At 46.9% G+C, this 20,416-nt stretch overlaps 1 protein-coding gene across 6 annotated transcripts in view; it reads right to left on the minus strand.

Moving 5' to 3' along the window:
- Positions 1–20,416, minus strand: part of ZC3H7B (zinc finger CCCH-type containing 7B) — a 59,598-nt gene that overhangs the window by 29,323 nt on the left and 9,859 nt on the right. For 2 of the 6 annotated variants that reach the window (XM_032787469.2, XM_032787493.2), the window contains 10 exons: positions 16,130–16,288; positions 11,258–11,338; positions 9,472–9,531; positions 7,208–7,250; positions 4,664–4,923; positions 3,855–4,200; positions 2,793–2,851; positions 1,789–1,951; positions 1,544–1,705; positions 599–804 (listed from right to left, as the gene is read on the minus strand). In XM_032787469.2, the coding sequence (XP_032643360.1) occupies positions 599–804; positions 1,544–1,705; positions 1,789–1,951; positions 2,793–2,851; positions 3,855–4,200; positions 4,664–4,923; positions 7,208–7,250; positions 9,472–9,531; positions 11,258–11,338; positions 16,130–16,288 (1,539 nt within the window). The remainder of the gene's footprint in view (positions 1–598; positions 805–1,543; positions 1,706–1,788; positions 1,952–2,792; positions 2,852–3,854; positions 4,201–4,663; positions 4,924–7,207; positions 7,251–9,471; positions 9,532–11,257; positions 11,339–16,129; positions 16,289–20,416) is intronic. The other 4 variants (XM_032787503.2, XM_032787476.2, XM_032787482.2 and 1 more) reach the window with 4 other exon arrangements.

The following is a 20,416-nucleotide window of genomic DNA, read 5'->3' on the forward strand; positions in this document are numbered from 1 at the left end:
AGGGCCAGATCCTCAGTTGATGTAAATCAAGGTAGCTCTACTGGCTTCAAAACAGCCTGTGTTGTGCAGGAGGTCAAACTAGATGATCACAATGGTACCTTCTGGCCTCAGAATCTATGAACAAGTGACACTAATTTCCTTCAGCAGGGGATTTTATCCATCACGTGGTTATGATTTTTCAAACAGTCGGGTCAAAGTTATGATTATTAACTACCTTGCTAGCTATGAAAGCCCAGGGTAGTCAAATTGCATGCTCTAGGCATGAGATGACCACCTGCAGGGAGCATAGTTGCTCAGGTACATCACTGATTGTTCTGTTTTGTCACCTGCCTCTGAAGCAGATGGGACTGGCTGCTTCCGGAGGTCAGATACTGGCCAGGATGGACCAATGGTCTGGCTGCACACTGACAGCTGATCTAGAGTGGGATGCAGGAGAAGGGAGCCTGCCTCTTTCACACGCTTATAGTAGAGTTACATTTTGGGTTTGCACCACTAACACGGACACTTATGTCTGCAACAATAGGGAATGCGTGAAGTTTGTGCCTACAGCTCATTCCCCAAGGAAATGGTGTTCCCCCCCTCCTCTTCCTCCCTGTACCTCACAGAGGAAGGTGAAGATGCCCTGGTGTTCCTGCAGGAGCTTGGCAATGGTCAGGTTGCCCCGCTTGATCCCTCCCAGTGGGTCAAAGAGGAGGTCGCGATTGAGTGTTCCCTTCCTTTCCTCCGTCCATACGTCAATCTCCTCCTGGTGGTACGCGAAGGTGCAGTTATCCCCGTACTTACAGTCCTGCTTGTTAATCATATCTAAAAGCAACAAAGAGCAGAGCACCCCACATGCAGGGGGGCCAGGTCAGAAACTGAGCTCGCCCTCATCACTTCACCCTGATCCCCACAACTCACAAGGAGCTAAAACTGAAGAGTTAAGAAAGACATGAAGCCTGAGCTTTTGGCCCTTCATTAGACACTTTATAGTTACACTTTATAGACTATAGAGACTAGTCTGGTTACATCTCAGACACTGAGCAGGGTTGGGCCCGGTCTGGCCTAGGAGGGGGAACTTCTTGGGAAAGCCCCAGTGCTCTGCAGCAGGGCTGGTTATTCAGCAGGGAGGGCTCTGGCCAGAACCAAAGTCCCAGCACATGCTGGTGGGAGCAGTGTTAGTAGTTCAGTGCCAGTGGGAGACAGGCTCTCCGCCTCGGCGAGGCACCTGAAACTGGCTGCTTTGAGAGAAGCAGGCTGCAGTCTTGCCATTTCCATCATGCTGTGAAATCTCCAACAGCCAGGCGCATCGCTCTTTCCAAGCCGTCCTGTACCCAGTGCGATAGCACCGGCTGCTGCTCCGCTGTGTGAAGCTCCCGTTTTCTACCACGTGTTACGGGTTCATCCGTCTCGTCTCTGGTTTTCTCCCTGCCCCCCAACACCTGAAACCCAGTGATCGTTTCATGAAAGAGCGAGAAGGCTCCAGAGGGAGCATGTGATCCCTGCTGAAAGCTCCCCTGCTACTTCTTCCGGCATATGCCTCACAGCCCTGCCCCCAGCTCACCTTTGCACAGGTAATAGGATCCAACAAAGTTGGTTTTGGTGGGGCGGGGCCGGATCCTCTTCCAGGTCTTGTCTTCAGAGTTTCGCAGTCTCCCCAGCAATATGTCCCGCTTGCACTTGTGCTCCAGGCCTTCCCGGTAAGTGTAGTCACCAGCCTTGGGGCCTATGGGAAAGGAGGACCCGATCAGCAAGAGGGAAAACAATCCCCAAGCACACAAACTGCTGCAGGTGCCATGAGCACATCACCTGTTTTGGGGTAGCAGAGGTGGCACGCTTGTTTGAAGACATGAGTGGACGCCAGGGGGTTCTTCACGAGCAGGGCAGTGTTGGGTATCACTGCCTCTGGCTGAGACTGCAGGAGCTCTGCCCCCTTGGGGATGGTGGAGTGACTCACCCCACTGAGGCTGATCTGAAAGACAAAAAACCCCAAACACACCCCTCTTCTAAACCTCACAGCCAATGGACAGAAACTGGCCCCCAGACTAACACTGGGGCCCTCATGACCTTGCAAACACACAGCAGAGCTCATGCCTCAGCAAGATGGCCACCACCAGCAACAGGCGGCTCAGAAACAGCAACACCAGAGTTGTGTTTTCAAATACACTCAATGGGCAATTTATCTGCAGCAGAGAAGGACCTCTCCTTCCCCAGAGAAGGGCCAGCAACTCAGGGGACAAGAGCTTTCTCTTCATCCCTGGAGGAAGGGTTTCTCTCCCCCACCTTCTAGCACAACAAGCTGTGCATTCCACAGCACTTGAACAAAAGAACTAACCCTGCCATGCAACATGTCAGACAGAAAAAAAAACAGGAAGGATGGAGGTTCAACGATGCCCCAGCCCCCACTCAATAAGGTAGTTTAGACAGAGGCAGATCATCCCACCCACAGAGCTCCTGAGAGGAAAAGCCTCAGCCCAACCTCAGACCCGATGAGACCAAATATACAATCCCATGCATGACAGAGAATGGAGTGGAGCATTTAACTCCATTCAGACCCCAGTGATACAGTGGGGGAGGGGACAAAGAAGGAAGGGGAAAATGCTGTGCTACCACATATGGAGAAAGGTCTCCACACAGCCCTGCCACCACACGGAGCGAGCGGGGAGGTTACACACAGGCCAGGGTAACTGAAGCCACCAGATTTTAGAACTGATTAAGAAAGGGCCCAGAGTGCAAGAACAGCCCTGTGCCCTCCCCACTCTCATGGCACACGGGCACCTGAGTACACCCAGTGGGGGTAGCAGCTCACTCACCGCAGGAGATGGTTTCTGGCTGAGAGCAGTGTGTCGCAGTTCCTGAGGACCAGCTTCTTCTGGGCAGAGGAAGAAAATCCCAAACACAAACATCTCACTTTCGGAAGCTGCTCTGATGCCCGAGACACAGATTTGAGCTTGTTCAACAGTTTTTTTAATTCTCTTCATCTGCCAGGAACATCCAGTACCCAGGGCAGAGACTTGAAAACCTCTGCAAGAGCCTCCCCTTTTCTGAAATCCCCCAAAGCCGCAGAACGCCACTGCCAGCTGCCTGTAGGGCGCTTTTCACAAACAGCAAGGGACCAAAGGAATTCAGCGCACTCGGGAGCCTAAGTTCCAGCACAGTCCTCCCTGGGCAACCTTTTCTCCACTTGTGACGCTCCAGCATTCAGTCTGCTGTAACATCCCCATGCAGCCTACTTACGCCCCAAGGGGCTGAAATGTTCCTTATCCGATCTCCCTCCAGAGCCCGGCTCCACAGAACATGGAGTGCTCTTTGGGGTATGACACTTATTGCTCACAGAGATCAAAGGAGGCAAACACTGACTAAACCATCTAGTCCCCCTGACCCTGCCCAATGCAAAATCCTGCCCTACAGTAGATTTGCCAAGACTTTGCCAAAATCTGTTTTCAATGACTTGGCGTGAAAGGGCTCCCACGACTTCCCTTAGGAGACCACTCACACTCTAGGAGCTCTCAGTGTCAGGCAACGTTCCTTTGATATCGACCTGAGTGTCTCCTCATTACTCGAGTTTTAACAACTGGGATAACCATGAACAACAGCTCTGCCTCCTTGGTGTCTACACCCTGCAGAAGCTTGTAATCAGCGGTCACACCTCACCACTCCCCCATTATCAGCACAGCTTGTCTGAGCGATATTTAGTTCTTTTAATCTTTCCTCCATCTCAATCAATTCTCTGGAAGCTTAATTACTGGTCTCTCTCTTCTCTGGCACTGACATCTGCCTACTGTGGAGATGCTCAGAGCTAAACACAGTGTTCTAAGGGCACTGTCACAGCCACAAACGCCTGCAACCCCCACTCCTCTGTGCCCTGCACATACCTACAGCAAAGGAATCCAGAGCATCCAGTGAGCCCCTGCTAGTCCCAAAGGTATCCAGGGCATCGAGCCGTGGCTCTGTGTACGGGAGCAGGTCCAGTGAATCCAGAGAATCCAAGGGGGAGCCACCACTGCCTCCAGTGGGCTCAAAGGCATCCAGGACGGAAGAGGAGAGCTGCTTGGTGGGATCCATCACCAGGCCGAAAGAGGCAGGTGGCAGTGGATGTTGGTTGATCGGGATGTTGGCTGTCACCACAGGGGGCAGCAGAGGGGTTCCACCCGGAAACACAGGGATCAGCTGGGGCATCTCAGTAGGCAAGTTGGTGGGAATGGTTCCCTGGACCAGAGACTTTGAAGTTGGGAGGAAAAGGGGGCAGAGAAAGCATGTTAGAGAAAGGACTGGAGGAAGCAGGTGTCAGAGATGGGTGGATGGACAGAGCGCACTGCAGCAGCGAGTATAACATGGTCTCCCACTCCAGAGTGCACAGCACTTAACTTCAGAGCAGTAAGCCAGCCTCTACCCTCTAGGCCCATTTCCACCCCCAAACACGGAAAAGCAGGAGGTGGAAGGGGGAAAGGTGCTATCTTCATACCCATGGGGACTAGCCCCTCCATCTGGATTTATGTATTTCACTCACACTAGGTCATCCAATGAGCCAAGATCTAAGATGGGCTCCTTGGAGAGACACAAACCAGTGATGGGACAAAAGAAAGGGACCAAGTACATACTGCCAGATGAACACGTGATGGCAAGGAGAGAAAGAGAGAACATGCTCTAAAGGATGGATTCAGAACACAACTGGAGCTCTTACTAGAGGGTATTGCGACCCGTCAGCCAGGGAATCCAGAAGAGAGTCCAGTTCTTCCCCAATAACCTCCCCATCTGTGAAGTCCTCCACACTCTCAGGCACAGGCAGGGATACACAATCTGGAGAATGGAGCAGTGTGGCGGCAGGCAGAGAGGTGGGCAGGCCCTTTGCATCCATGTCAGAGGCTGAAAGGACTGCACCCTCGCTCACAGGGATGGAGGTGGCGAGGGGAGCAGGGATGCACTGCAGGTCCATGGAGAAGTCTGCGGTGGGGGGGAAGACACAAAGCCAGTTACATGGCGCCTGGTGGTGAGCCAAGTGCAGCTTGGCCAAAGAACACAAGATGTACAACTAAGTTGAACCTCGAGCACTTAGCAGGTGAAATCTTTAGAGACTGGCAGCTCCAGTTTCGGCGATTCTTGGCCTTTGTTTTTTGTCTCAGACCTCCCAAAGGCCTTTGCAGACTGCCTTGTGAATAGCCAGAGAATGCTCACCTCCCCATGATGATGCCTGGGAAGTGTCTGCAGGCCAAATCTTGGTCTCACTGAAGTCAATGGCAAAATTGCTATTGAATTCAGTGGTGTCCAGTCATGGCCCCATGAGTCCAGTTACGCTATACCCCATTATCCGGTGGTTGTTAAATGCTTCTGAACTGCCTCCTCCTGCAGAGATCAGTTGTCCTCCCAGCACCTTTGCTCCTTGCCACCCATGTGCCCCTCCTCCTAAAACCCACTTCCCCTCAAGCTCTCTACGTTCTGAGCTTCCCTGCTGAGGAAGGGAGGGGGACACACAAACCCTGACTGCAGAGGGGAGCAGGGTAAGGAAGCCCAGACAAGCCTCCCAAAGATCATACAGAATATTGGGTCCCCAAACATACATTTTAAGACTCACCAGATGACCTTGCCAGAATGGTGCCTAACTCTCGAGTACCCCTCCCCTCGATGTCTCCAGGAGACAGGCTTCCTGCCTTAAAGATCTTTACAGTGTTACTGATGCTTCCCTCGTAGTTTTAGGGGCGATGTGGGGGAAGGAGAGACACTCTCCCTACAGCTTCCTTCACCCTCTGGCGCAGTGTTCTGACTATTTGAAAATGAGGCAATTCCCCCTCCCCCCCCCAGCCCCAAATACTCTGTTAAGGTGAAGTTAAGGTGGCAAGCACATGTTTGTCACCTGAGCACGCTCTATCCTGCAAAACTGTTAGAGTTTAAAAACGAAACAGTCCAAACGTTAGACCCCCAGGAGATGCAGAGTTACACACATAAGTCTCAAACCAGGCACCCAAACTACCTTCATTCTGCCCCTGTAGCGATGCCCTGAAAAGAAAAAAAATCAGAAAAATACCACCATCTTCTCCCTCCACTCCAAAGAGTTCCATGTTCAGATTCCAAGGCCTGAAGAGACCCACTCTTGTGATCTAGTCTGACCTTCTGTATAATGCAGGCCATAGAACCTCCCCAAAACATTATCAGCAACCTCAAAACTAGAATGCCTTCATTTCCACTGATTAGTGACCGGGCTGCTTTGTGGTTGTACACAGTACATATACCAGTTCCCGAGCAGACAAATAGCAAAGTGAAAGCAATCACTCCTCACTCTGCATTAACAGCCAAATTCTGCGACATCCTGAAGGCTCATAAGAGAGGCTCACGGCCTCACAGGTCTGGGTCTTATGATTCCATGTAATAGTCTATTATTCAAGAGTCATTAAGCACAGAGCTAATGTGTTTCCACATACAAACGTCATACACCCAGATCAGAAAATGGGGCCCTTTAACGGGCCCAGCAATAGTTAGTGCAGTGACAAAGCTTCACACTTAGTATTGCAGACATTTATGCAAGGAACAAATAAAAAGCAATGTGCTGTGGAGCATGGTTTTCAATATGCTGTTAAGGGTGGGTGGGTGTCGGGTAGCATTTCTACGGGTGGGAGTGGGAGGGCAGAGTTAAAGTACTTTAGTTCCTGGCAGGAAGAGTGCAACCTTCATTCTGCGTTTCCTGGGGTTCTAAACATATAAAGGCTCCAATTCTAATGTCCCTGGAGGGAGGTGTGTACTCAAAAGCACGGCTCCATGTCTACAGTCTTAACTTTGAAGTTGTTTTGGTTGGGCATGTACAGCAGAATCGCATGTGTTCAAACCCAGCTTTAGAGCCAAAAATAGGTTACGTCCCCATGTGTTTGTTATTTGCATTGATTAGTCCCCATTTATCCAAAAATATGACATGTCCCTTGTTCTGCTTGGATAGCTAGATTTCTGCTGTACAAGGTTCTCCTAGTAAGTGCCTTCTTAACCTGATTTTCCCCTCTATCAGCGTCTTAACAGTTTACTGAGGATTCTGAAGTGAAGAGAAATCAATATAAATAACAGCAGCTCCATATACTCCTGCTCCATACCACCTCCTGCCCCCATCCCTGCTAGGCTGGTCTCTTCCAGTCTCCAAAGTCAGGACGCAAAAGAGGCCCAAATGAAGACAAAGCAACTATTAGTCCAGCCAACCTGAGCAAGTGCCTTACTGCTGCCATGAGAAACAGAAAGGAGAAAGCTTTACCTGTTTCAATATCATCTATGGAGCCCAGCCCATTGGAAGTCATCTGTAAGGCAGGGAAGAGGAGAAGAACTCATCACTACAAAGACATCTTTTGAAAGGTGTTAGTGCTTCACAGCCCCAAATCTCCCCTCCCAAATATCTTCAGTACAGTCTGCTGCTGCTTCTCTCCTCTCCCCCCACCCCGACCCCGCTTTTCAGTGCTGGAATAATTAAACTGATGTACTGTTAGACCACTATTCCTCCAAGCCTGGTAGTTCACCTTCAGCAGTGACCAAAAATTGTATTCCTCTGAAGTACCAAACCCCCATAATACCTGACCTTAGTCAGTAATTCTGCACGTGGGATTGCATGTGGGGGAGAACATTCCTTCCTGATTCCCAGAGCCAATCAGCTAGCCCCACAAAGCATGAGATCTGATTAGCTTTATCTTACATAACTAGTCTCTCTTAGCTTACGTATCTTTCCATTTAAATAACCACTAATTTTTACAGCAAGACTAAAAACAGGAAAACGTTCCCACCAAAACAACTGCTGACCGTGAGCCCTAGGCAAAGAATAAATGAGCAACTTTGTAGAAGTCTGAATGGTGCTGCTGGAAATAAATTTTCCTAATAATGTTATTAGGCCTACCATGACACCGTTTCCACACAAAAACATTCCTGTGGTCAGTCCAAAGGCCACTTGGCGTTGGTTATATCCAAAAAACAAAGATAAGCAAATATATCTATATTCTATACTCCAGCAACAATACAGTTGTAAGTATTTTGGCCAAACAGGCTCTGGTTTGGGAGACACCTTCTCATCATGGCACCACTCTGACAAAGAACCCCTAGAAAACCTTGCCTTATATGGACTCAGACAAGTGATGTCATTGCTGGTTACCGGACCTTGGCTAAGGCCAGATGAAGCTGTTTAGAGCTGAGCTCTATCCTCTGCCCTGGTCAAGACAAGATTAATAACTAAGCCTCTTTCCTCAAGGTTTTATTTCATCTCATTTTACCATATTTCACTCTCATTACTAAACTAGGCATTTCTTTATAATCAACTCAACCAACCAATTATTTACTGCACCTGGTACCCAAATAATAATATTTTTAAAATTTCTATGACCTTTGCACAAAACTTAAATAAGACAACACCAGTATTTTTAAGGGACACCGCAAGTTTAAACACAAAAAACTCTTCCTTCTCATGATCTGATTCTTTTTAAAAATCACAGGTTTTGGACCTGTTCCTTATGCTAAAGATCCAAACTCAAGTTAAAACCACAGTTCACCCTGGTCTAATGTGAGCCTATATTCCAACAGTGTAAACACATTTTTCTTCCTGCTTTCAGTTAAAAATGACAGACACCAGCATGACAAATATTTGAGATTACACATTTGCAACTCCATCAGTTACACCTTCAGTTTTTGCAGTGTTCTAATTTTCCATAAAAGGGAAAAAAATGTAATGGAAGAAGATTATGGGCAGCTACAGGAAATGATCTAAGGCTGATTCTCATTGCTAGACAGATATTAAGGGAAGTCACCCATCAACATAAACTTCAAATTGTACTGTTCTAGTATCTTTTAAGGGGATTTTAGGTTCATTTAAAAAGGGACAGTGTCAAATAGTTCTAGGCCCCAAATTTAAGAGCCTAAAATGATTGTCAAATAATTTTTCTTAAATATGAAGCGTTTTAATGAAATCTCTTAAAAACCTGCAATGAAATCAGTGATCTGATTATTTTTCAATCTGTCTTTGTACAGTGCCTAGCATAATGGTGTCCTGGTCCCTGACTGGAGCTCCTAGGTGCCATGGAGATACAGAAGAGTAAATAATAAATTAAGCAACGTTTAAATTTGCACACTTCACTCAGCTTGGACAGTGAAATCCTCCAGTCTAGTTTCATTTTGTAAGTTTCTTCATCTGTTTCCACTTCCTGGTTCTTGCATTAGCAGCACTTTGTAATTGTACCAGCACCAGAGAGGGAAACAGAAAGAGAAGTCATCCTGTCTAGATAAGTGAAATGTAAGCTTTGACAGTGAAAAGCAAAATTAGATTAAGAATTTTTCTGCTTTAATAATGTTATCAGCACCGCAGCAATGGAAATATTTAAAAAATAAAAAGATTTTCTTGACACTGTTCCTTGAAAAGGGAAAAATAGATAAACACTGATCTTTTGCTCCAAAAGATGGTAATAAAACTTGCATGAAATAAAATACAGAAACTCTTATGTAAAATAATATGTGGACACTGAGAATGTCAGATAGGAACTGTACCTGATTTGCTAAGCTGGCTGATGTGCCATTACTGAGAAGAGAGAAAGTTTCCAATTCCTGCTGCAAGGAAGAGAGAGATTTCATGACACAGGGATTCCTTGAACTCCTGCAAATTAGGTAGTGTCTGATTCTATCTTGTCAGCCACTGCTATCCAAGGGTACACTTCCCTATCAGGCATTCCCTACAACCACAAACCATAGGGAGAGAAATCAGGACCACCTGCTTCTCCTTAGTGTGCACCAATCATTCCAAAATTCGTGTGATTGTACCTGAAGCCTGTTGCTTGCAGGATTATGAAAGAGCCTCAGATTCAGTCCAGCCATCCTGGTGCAAAATGCACATCAATGGAATATCCCGGTGTGAAAACACCCCTGTACAATGCTACATCATGAGATGGTAAGTTTGAACCCCACCCCATGACAGACACATTCAGTCTTGTCATTTAAAAAATTAGTTGTGGAGTCCATTAAAGCACTGGAATGAAAAACAGAAGCTAGAGCAAGCTGCAGCAAAATGCTACTAAAAGGTTTCATTTAATTAAAAAAGGGAGTCTTGAGCGTAAACTGAGTCCATGCAAGCAAAACATAGTCTGCACTCATCTCTCTGGAGTAATGAGATACAGGGAAAAGTGCAGAAGGCCATGGAGTGAGTAAGTATGAAAAGTATTTCAAGGAAAGTTTCCCTTCTCTCAAGATTCAATAATTAGAACATTTTTAGAGCTCTAGCAAGTGGAGGATTTTCCTCTAATCCAACACCACTTCCAAAACACACAGAGCTTATATTTATATAGCATCGTTACCCAAAAGCACTTTACCAACTACTACAAATCACTTCACCTGGCACTGAAATGCAGCCACTTCTCAGCTGGAATGTGCTCGCTGTTTAACACTGCACAGCAAGGTTACACAAGAATTAGAGACAGGAACTGAAGAAGAATGTTGCAGCTAAATAAAACTAAAGGAAGGAATTTCAGGGACACAGAATATCACTCACTCAAGCTGGAGTTCAGCCAGGGCCTTGGGGCTAACATTCCTATTCTTGAGAAATGTGTTACAGGAGCGCCAGTGACCAGAAGTGGTTTTGCCTTATCTAAAGGACAGTCCCATTAGTAGCTCAGAACCCCTTAGTACAATTCTGGAGCGTAGGTTTCATACTGATAGAGAGAAGAATGCTCCATTTTGAACAACCACGTCCATTTATTGCAGCACTAGGGTTTTCCTTAGAGCAATGGTTCTCAAACTTCATTGCACTGCGACCCCCCTTCTGAGAAAAAAAGAAAAAATTTCTACATGACCTCAGGAGGGGGGACCGAAGCCTGAGCCTACCCGACCCCTGTCATCCCGGGTAATCTAAGCCCCACTGCCCAAGTCTGAAGCCCTCAGGCTTTGGCTTCAGCCCCTTGCCCCAGCAAGTCTAAGCCAGCCTGGTGACCCCATTAAAATGGGGTCGCAACCCACTTTGGGATCCTGACCCTCAGTTTGAGAACTGCTGCCTTGGAGCTATCCCCTCAAACAAAGTCCAAGCTCCATTCTGCTTAGCTTAAGATATAGGAGATTGCACACCAAGCCAAGATGCTTATGGCTGCAAGCCAGAAATGCACCTGCAGGGGTGCTGCAGCCCAGGACTGAAGAATGACTGGCAGATCTGGGGGTGGGGGCATTCCCAGGAATGGAAAAGCAGGAGGTGCCGAAGGCTGTACCTATGGCAATACAGTCGCTTCAGAATCAGCAGCTTTTACAGAAATTTATCAGTGGAATCCAAGGGACAGTCTAGAAAGAGTCATACCTGAGGCCTCTTATATGCTTTCCGAACCCTTAAACCCAGCTTCTGTGCGAGCTCCTGACCAAGCTGCGTAACGCTCTCATCCTAGAGAAAATGTAATTCAAGGACATTGTCATTTTAAAGCATGTGGTTTTATTTTCCTGCACATACAATAACTAACCAGAAACAGACCACAAGTTACAGCTACACAGACTGAATTACATGCTAGTATTCTTATCGGTATGCAAGACGAGAGGTAGCCAATTGCCTGACTCCATTCCAGGAGAGGCTGTGCAGATCTAAGACATCAGACATTCAGCCCTGCAGAGATATAAAGGTGCGGAAATGGAGAAGCAACATCCTCTCTCCAACAAAGTATCGAGTCTCCAAATGCAGGGCTAGTGATCCTTATTGACACGAGGGCCCCACCTTCAACCCTGCTTGCCCCCTCCAATCCCAGGATCTGGGTGGGAACACTGGTTCCGAGACAGCTTTGACCTTTCCCACCCATTACGTCCAGTCTGTGTTCACTTTCTCAGTTCCTCTCTTAAAAGAAAAAAGTTTCCAAATTTACACAACACATAGATGCTACTTCCTGGAACTACACAATCCACGATATAAAATCAGCCGATCACTGCCCCTCTCTCCTGTTCAGGTCCACCCTATTAATCCACAGCACTAGGTCATTCCCAGCATCCACTCCTGCTCCCATGTTGCTCAATACCTTTGGAAGGAGGCCCATGACCACATTGCATCCCCCACTACAGTTTCATTCTCTCCTCCTTCAGCTCTGTCATCTCCCTAGCCAAACAAAAACAGGTTTCCTTCCTCACTGAGTCCCACGAGCACAATCCTCAACACTTTTTTTCCACTCTCTGACTGCCTCCTTCAGGCTCCTGTTCCTCATCCTTTCTTCCCTCCTTGCAAAGTATTTGGTTAACTTTGTCACAGGGAAAAATCAACTAAATCCTCTATGATTTGCCCCCTGCCTCGTTCCCTTCAAACATCTTCTCCCTTATCACCAAACTTTGAAGTCTGTCGCCTTCTCTCCACCACTAACCCCTCCACCTGCCCCAGTGAGCCCACTGCTGCTTGGCTCTTTACCTACTCTGCCCCCCATGCTCCTCCCCTGCCTCCCTCTCCTTCTCAACCTCTCCCTCACGATACTAGCATGCCCTATTTTTCCCTCTCTTTAGAGCACCATCCTTCAACCAGACCTATTTCTCCAACTACTGCCCCGTCGCTATCCTTGCCGTCTCTGAACTCACTGAGCACAATCTAAAACCAATGCGTTTACTTCCTCTCCTCTAGCTCTGTCTTGGACCCCTTCCAATCTGGCCCCCACCTCTCTTCTCTACTGAAACAGCTCTCGCTAGTGTCTCCAACAACCTCTTCCTGGCCAAACCGCAGGGCCTTCAACTCTGTGCTGCTCTTGACATCTTATCCTCGAAAACCCAGAGAGATACCACTGTCTCCTGGTCCTCCTTCCACCTCTCTGTCCATTTCCTTTCAGTGGGCCCACTCCCAGTGAGGGTTCCCCAGGCCTCTGTCCATGGCCCAAAGACAGGATGTAAAGTGAAGACAGCACAGTGTCAGCTTGTCTGCTTACTGACCTGTCTTCTTCTGTTTGACTCTGCTTCCCAACCTGTCTGTGATATCTACTCTTGGACGTCCCATCATCAGTTAAATAGATGTGGTTAAAACTGAACTTCTCTCCCCTCCCAAACCTCTTCCACTTTCCCATCCTTATCTCTGTCAAACATGGTCACTATCACTCAGGTCTGCAATTTGAGGGTTTCTTTTGTACCCTCCTACTCCATTGCCACTAATACTCAAGCCCTAGCCAAATCCTGCTGCTTCTTCCTCCTTAACAGCTCCAAGATTCATCCTTCGTTTTTTCATTTCCCACAGTAAAAACCTCCATTCAGGCCCTCATTACATCCTCATCTCAACTAGTGCTGCACTCTCCTCTCTGATGTTCCAAACACATGCATTGCTCCCTTCAGTCCATACATAATACAGCCGCTAAAATCATCTCCTTTACTCATCAGTCTGTTTAGTCTCTTCCTCTTCACATTCCTCCACCAGCTGTCCATAAGCTATTATAGCAAATTCAATCTGCAGGTCACCTCTTTAAGGCTCCAGGGGACTCTGCCCTGCCCCAATTATTCTCTCTTCTCAAACTGTGTTTCCCTTATCAGTCTATCCCACAAATGCTTCCTGGGCCCCCTACACAAGGGTCCAGCTCCCTGACCTTAGCCACAAGGCCCCTACTCTGTCCACATTTAAGCCTCTCTTAAAGACCCACTTCTGCCATGCTGCCTACACTGAATCGAATGATTTATTTAAACAATTTAAAGAATACCCACACCAAATGCTCTAAAAATTCCTTAGCATTACAACAACGAGGACCTCACAGAAGCATTAAACACTATATAGCACCACAGTATTATTTAGGTTTTAAGCTCTTTGGGGGATAGAACATCCTTTTGTTAAGCAGGTGCACAGGGCCTAGCACAATGGTGCCCTGATCCATGATGCTACAGTGATTTAAATAAAATCAATATCATCATCATCATCCTGTAATGTATTAACCACACAAGCCAGCAGCAGGAAATAGCAGAACCAGGTACCAGATTAACTCAGTCAATCACTTGAAGTCTTTAGATAGTCTACAGCTCAAACAGGAGATACAGGATTGATGCCGGAATTCCTGGGTGAAGCTCTCTGGCCTGCGTTATACAGGAGGCTAGAGTACATGGTTACAACGGTCTCTTTCTGGCCTTAAAATCTAGGACATCAAAGCAACATTACAGAATCCCAGAAATGTAGGAACTTTGAGAGGTCATCTAGTCCAGCCCCCTGCACTGAGGTAAACCTAGACCATCCCTGACAGGTGTTTGTCCAATCTGTTCTTAACAACCATCAGAGAGAGGCTTCCAAGGGATGGAATCCCCATTCCAGAGCTTTTCTATCCTTATAGTTAGGAAAAACTTTTTAATATCTAACCTAAATCTCCCTGGCTGCAGATTAAGCCCTTTACTTCTTGATTGTCCTCCAAAGGTAGGACAATCAGTCACAGTCCCCTTTATAACAGGCCTTAACATATCTGAGGAGTGTTATCAGGTCCCCGCCGTCAGTCTCCTTTTCTCATGACTAAACATGCTCTGTTGTTTAACCTTTTCTCACAGAAAACCTGACCTAAACCTTTTATCATTTTTGTTGATCTCCTTTGGACTTTCTCCAGTTTGTCCACATCTTCCCTAAAGTGTGGCATCCAGAACTGGACAAAGTACTGCAGCTGAGGCCTCATCAGTGCCAAGCAGAGCAGAACAGTAATTGCCAGTGTCTTACATATGGCACTTCTGTTAATATACCCATATTAAATCCTCTTTCACACACTGACACCTCTCACCCCTGAGAAACACTGGCTCGTGAGGACCTGAACTCCGCTTTTATTAGGTAAAACAACTGCTCTTTATCACTTAAAACATATTTATGGTGCTCTACTGAGACTTGAGGCGTTAGGAATAGGGTATTAAGGTGATTTTATACTAGAAACTTAAGCCGACCTATATTAGGTCGACTTACAGCCAGTGCAGTAGTTATTGCAGTGGTGCATGTCCACACTACCCTCCTTGGGTTGGTGCTGTGCATCCTCACCATGAGCACTTCCACCAGCCTAAGAGGGGCAGTGTGGACAGATGAAAGCCCGGTCTCTCAGCTCCACTTGCAACTTCCTGCCCGGAGCCCAGCTGCCCCACAGGCTCCTAGACTCCAAGTGGGCTGACTGGGGCTTCTTGCCTCCCTGTTCCTGGCTGAGCAGAGAAGCCATCTGGGGCTTCTTGCCTCTGGGGAGTGGGATCCAGCTGCCCCAGCTTCTTGCCCACCCCACAGGAAGCCTTGTCAATTCCACAGCTATAGCAGGGAGCCATGAAATTGACAAGACTGCCAACATTTCCAGCCCAGAGATGAGCTGCTGCCTGGCTTCTCGCTGGTTCCCAGATCGGAGCAGGATCCATTCTTGCCCTTGCTCTCCTACTGTGAAACTGACAAGACAGTCAGCAGCTGATGTAAGTAATGCAGTGTCTTCACAGTCACTGCAGTGCTCTAACTACACCGACATAAGTTCTAAGCCAGTGGTTCTCAGACTTTTGTACTAGTGACCCTTTTCACATAGCAAGCCACTGAGTGCGACCCCCCCCGAATAAATTAAAAACACTTTTTATATATTTAACACCATTATAAATGCTGGAGGCAAAGCGGGGTCTGGGGTGGGGGCTGACAGCACGACTCCCCCATGTAATAACCTCACGACTACCTGAGGGGTCCCAACCCCCAGTTTGAGAACCCCTGCTCTAAGCCTCTCGCAGAGGTGGAGTTATGTTGGTGTAGTAGGGCACTTACATCGACGGGAACAAGGCTGTAGTGTAGACACTAACATAATTAGGTCGACAAACTGCTCTCTGTCAATTTAAACTGTTTAGTGTAGACCAGGCATGAGTCTCTCTCTCTTCCATGTCTCTAGATCCCATTTGTCCTAGACTGGTAGTGACTGACAGTCATTCCCACCTGATAGCTGTTCCAACATGGACATGAAGCAAGTTGATGATCTCAGCTCAGTTCTAACTGGGGTAGGCTTTCATATCACAAAGCCACCCCAGTTGGAATGAGGTGGCCCTCTTGTTGGCAGCCTCAGTAGAGATGACTTGGGCTGAGAGAGACATGGAGTCAGAACTCCAAGAGATGCGATTACAGGGGACGGGTGTATCGTATAGAACAGCCAGCTTCTCTTTTTCACTACCATCACCATTCACACTGCACTAGATTGTGGGAAAGGAAAGATGGAAAAAAGTGCCTCAGAGGTTGGGGTAGACACGCATGTCACACACTTACATGTGGGAGGGACAGCAGACAGCGGCTATTACATTCATACGCCTCCTTGTGCCTCCCCAGCTCATTTAAGGAGCGGGCTTTGCGGAAGAGGGCACGGATGTTCTCCTTGTCAAGCATCAAAGCCTTCTCACTGTCTTCCAATGCCTTCTCGTACAAGCCCTGCATGAGAGGAAAGAGACCACTTGAGCAGGTAATGGTGTCTGTCATACACTGGACTCCACCTCCTCTCCCTGCTTGAAAGTTCTGCCCAACCATTTACTGCAGTTCACTGGGAACATAGGTCATCAAAACTCATGAAAATAAAAGCAATTGGAGATTAGATGTAATTACACACAGCATAACAAACTGCTTTAAAAGATTACAAAGGTTGCAGAGTCAAGCCTCAAAAGTTAGGAAATGCCAGAATTAAGGGTGTCTGTGGGATCTTAATTCAGGCCCTTCTTGTGTATACAGTAAGTAGTCTTTTGTGATCCCATACTACTTGTCCCACAGGACTCCTGTACCATTCAGTGCACAGAATGGCCCTGCTCTAGGGATAAATATGGGTTGTGTAGTGAAGGGGCCTATTGTTTGTAGGACTCCTGCCCCATGTGTTGGGGGAGTTGGAAGGTGTGTAGTAAAAGAGGCCGGCAATCGAAGGAAGGGAAAGGATGGTCTCAGGGTTAAGACAGGTGAATGCTGTCCTAGGGAATGGTAGTCTAACCCTACATCTGCCACTGAGTTCCTACGTGATGCTGGGCAACTCACTTAAACAAGACTTTTTACAGGTGGTCACTACTTATGTCTTCCTCATTTTCTGGGTGCCTGAGACCGTGGGGTCCATTTTGGAGAAGTGCTGAGCTGCAACTGAACTCAACGGGAGCCCTGATTTGAACATTAAAAATGCTTTGTAATGCTGAGTACTCTGAAAAAAAATCAGATCCTAGGCATCTCAAATTAGGCACCCCAAATTAGTGGAACTTTTTACTTTAATCATCGTTCCTCGGTTCCCCATCTGAAAAACTGAGATAACACCCCCCCACCCCCAATATCTTACAGGGTTGTGTTATGAGAATAAATTCATTAACGCTTGTGAAGCACTCAGATACTGTACTTATGAGCGCCACAAAAAAGCCTATGAGGAAATTAACAACTTTTCAGAGCAGAGTTTGACTAATGTACATTAAATAAGGCCTTGGGCCACACACTGACCAATGAGGAGAGAACAAAATATTGACTAGCTGCTCATTCAATAAGCGCTGTCTGTTCTGTGCACCATCCACACTGAATGAGGCAGGGGTTCTGTGGAAAAAAATAGTATGCAAACATGTAACTAGAGACTGCCTCATAATGCCAGGCACAAGGGGGCCAAATTAAGACCACACAAGCAACAATAATTCAGGCATTTCTTGAACTTTTGAATGCTTGACTTTACCACCTTAATCATGTTTTTTTTTTTAACATGTGTGTGTGTGTAATTTCCTAGGTTTAAAAAAGGCAAATCAAATACCATCATGTGGCATCATACTGATACATTTTTAACAGTGAGGGTAATTAACCTCTGGAACAATTTACCAAGGATCATGGAATCTCCATCATTGACCATTTTTAAAACATGATTTGATTTGTTTTTTCTTCAAAGACATGCTCTAGTCCAAGGAGAGTTACTTTGGGGGATTTTTATGGCCTATGTTATTCAAGAGGTCAGACTGGATGATCATAGTGGATCCTTCTGAGCTTGGCATCTAAGGGTCGTCAGCAGAGTTGGAACCTTTAGATTTACCACACAGATCTCTGCCACTTGAGCGTGTGGAGTAACTGACAGCAGAAGTAGTTTGTCATCCTCTTTGTGTACCAGCACTACAGGGAGACGAAACACTGTCAGTGGATTTCAGATATTTGCTGACAACAGAAGAATGCTGAGTCTCAGGAATCCTAGGTTCCATTTCAGGCTCTGGAGCAGAGTACGAGCTAGCAAGCACAGACTTTTCCACCCACTTCCTCCAAGCTTAAACCCTTCTGCCCCTGGCCACTCCAGCCCACACCTGGCCCAGTCCTGTCTCTTTCTCTCCCCAGTCTCATTCTCCGCACACCTAGCCAGTCCCCAGTCTCCACTCCTCATGCTTCTCATCCCAACCTCCTTGCCCAGCCAGTCTTAGTCTCTTGCAATGGGCTCCTTGTCTCAGTCCCCACCAACTTCCAATCTCCTCCCACCCCTGCTCAGCCAATCCAGAGCCCCCTCAGATCACTGTCCCTAGTCTCCTTGCTGAAAGAGTCTTAGTTCCCCCTCTGAGCTCCTCATCCGGTCTCTCCCACATGCTGGCCTCCAGTCATACCCACCCACGTTCCAGTCTTACACCCCAAGTTCCTAGGCTAATCACAGCATCATCCCCACAACCTTCTCATTCCAGTCTCTTTACCCAGCCAATCTCCGTTCTCCCATTGCACTTTGGCTCCTTGCCCGATCCGTCTCCTCGCCCTGCACAGCTACTTTCCCCTCAACCCACTGGTTAACAGTTCCGGTCTACTTGCACAGCTACTTGCCAGTGCTAGTCTCCCTCTGCCTCAATTTCTAGTCCCAGTTTCCTTCTCCCACCCCACCTCACCTGCTTGCAGTCCCAGTCTCCCTCCCATCAGGCTCCTTGTCCCTATCTACTCTCCTTTCCCCTCCTCAGGTCTGGCTGTTGTCCCCTCTGTATTTGAATCAGTCGGCTTCTTCTTCCTCACTGCATGGGCCCGGCAAAGGGGCTTCACTGTTAGCACAGGAGAGACAGGCCCCTTGCTCCAGTGCCTGGCTCCAGACTAGCCCATAGCATCAAGGAGCAGTAACTACAGGTAAAATCCTGCTCAGCCCCAGGCTGGAGCATACTCAGTGCCCACAGAATCTTGGGGTATTTTGCTACAAAGCTTTAGCATGTCTCAGTTGGGTATGTGCAAACTTAGAATTTTTCAAAGGCTTAAAACTGGGCTAGATTTTCCTACGGATGGCAAAAGACACCTCTCTGTCACAAAGGCCATCTTGCTGTCAAATTTAAGTCCCTGCTCCAAAGCGCAAGGGAGCAGAAGCATCTTAAAGAAAAGCTTGTCAGAAATTTTGAACATGGGCAAAACATAATTTTTCCCCTCGCCTTGTTCTCAGAAACAGTTGAACCATTTGAGCTGAAGTTTTCCCAAAACATTCAGCTAAAGGCAGACATCCAGTGTGGAAAATTTCAGCTTGAACAGTTAGTCTGGCAAAGTTATAAGTAACTTGAAACAGGATCTTATAATGGGAAGCAACCTTAATAATAAACGGTGTCTAACAGTCCCACCTATAACAACTTTGAAATGGGCATCTGAAGGGAAGAAATCCTACTGGGTGACTGAAGCTTCTACTGCAAGAGTATCTGGTATGACCACATTGGGATCCTGGAAGGGTAACATTTAAAACCAATTAGACAGGAATATAGACTATACTACTATACCAGATCACAGCACTGGTCCATCTAGTACAATATCCTGCCACACCAGTTCAAACAAATAGTCTACCCAATCCAGCATCCTTTCGCTTACCATACCAGCTTTGAACACCGGTCTATTTAGTTCAGGATCTTATCTCCACCAATGGTTGATACTTCAGAAGGAGGTGGCCCTGTAGCCAGAGGGTAAGAAGAGAAAATTTCCCCACAACTGCCTCAATTTTTCATCTTATCTCCAGAGATACTGCAGCTAATAACCCTTCTCTTGACATGTAATGTTTTATTAAATCTGTCTTTAGGAGGACTAGTTATAATGGATGCCAACAATTTAACTACGAGGGGACCGGGGGCTCATGCCATACTTTGCTGAGAGACTTACGAAGTTAGGGCTAGTAGAAATTTTTTCATCCAATTTGGGGAGGGAGGGGGTGTGGGGGTGGTGTTGACAGAAAATTAGGTTTTCACTAAACAAAAAACTTTGACAAAATATCCTATTTCCACAGAAAAATCTAATGTTTCCCATTGAAAAACTGAACATTTGAAAACCAAAATATTTGTTTTTCCATACAAAAAATGAAATATTTTAGTTCTGAAATGTCTCACGGAAGCTGTGGTTTGGGTACCACATGCTCCTATACTCCTCTATAGGTTGAGTTCCCAGCCAGACTTCATCTTTCATGAGTCATTGTGATCATGACACTACCATGATGCACCACCTTCATGTACCAAGAAGGGAGACTGAGGTGTACCATAGGAGATGCAGTCTGACCAGGGAACCTGGCATATAGAGAATGAGGCCATTGAACTACAGCTCCCATGGAGGTACTACTGCAGCATTTCAGAATCAACA

This window comes from Chelonoidis abingdonii, chromosome 1 (assembly GCF_003597395.2).
Source record: "Chelonoidis abingdonii isolate Lonesome George chromosome 1, CheloAbing_2.0, whole genome shotgun sequence".
In the NCBI taxonomy this organism is placed as follows: domain Eukaryota; kingdom Metazoa; phylum Chordata; order Testudines; family Testudinidae; genus Chelonoidis; species Chelonoidis abingdonii.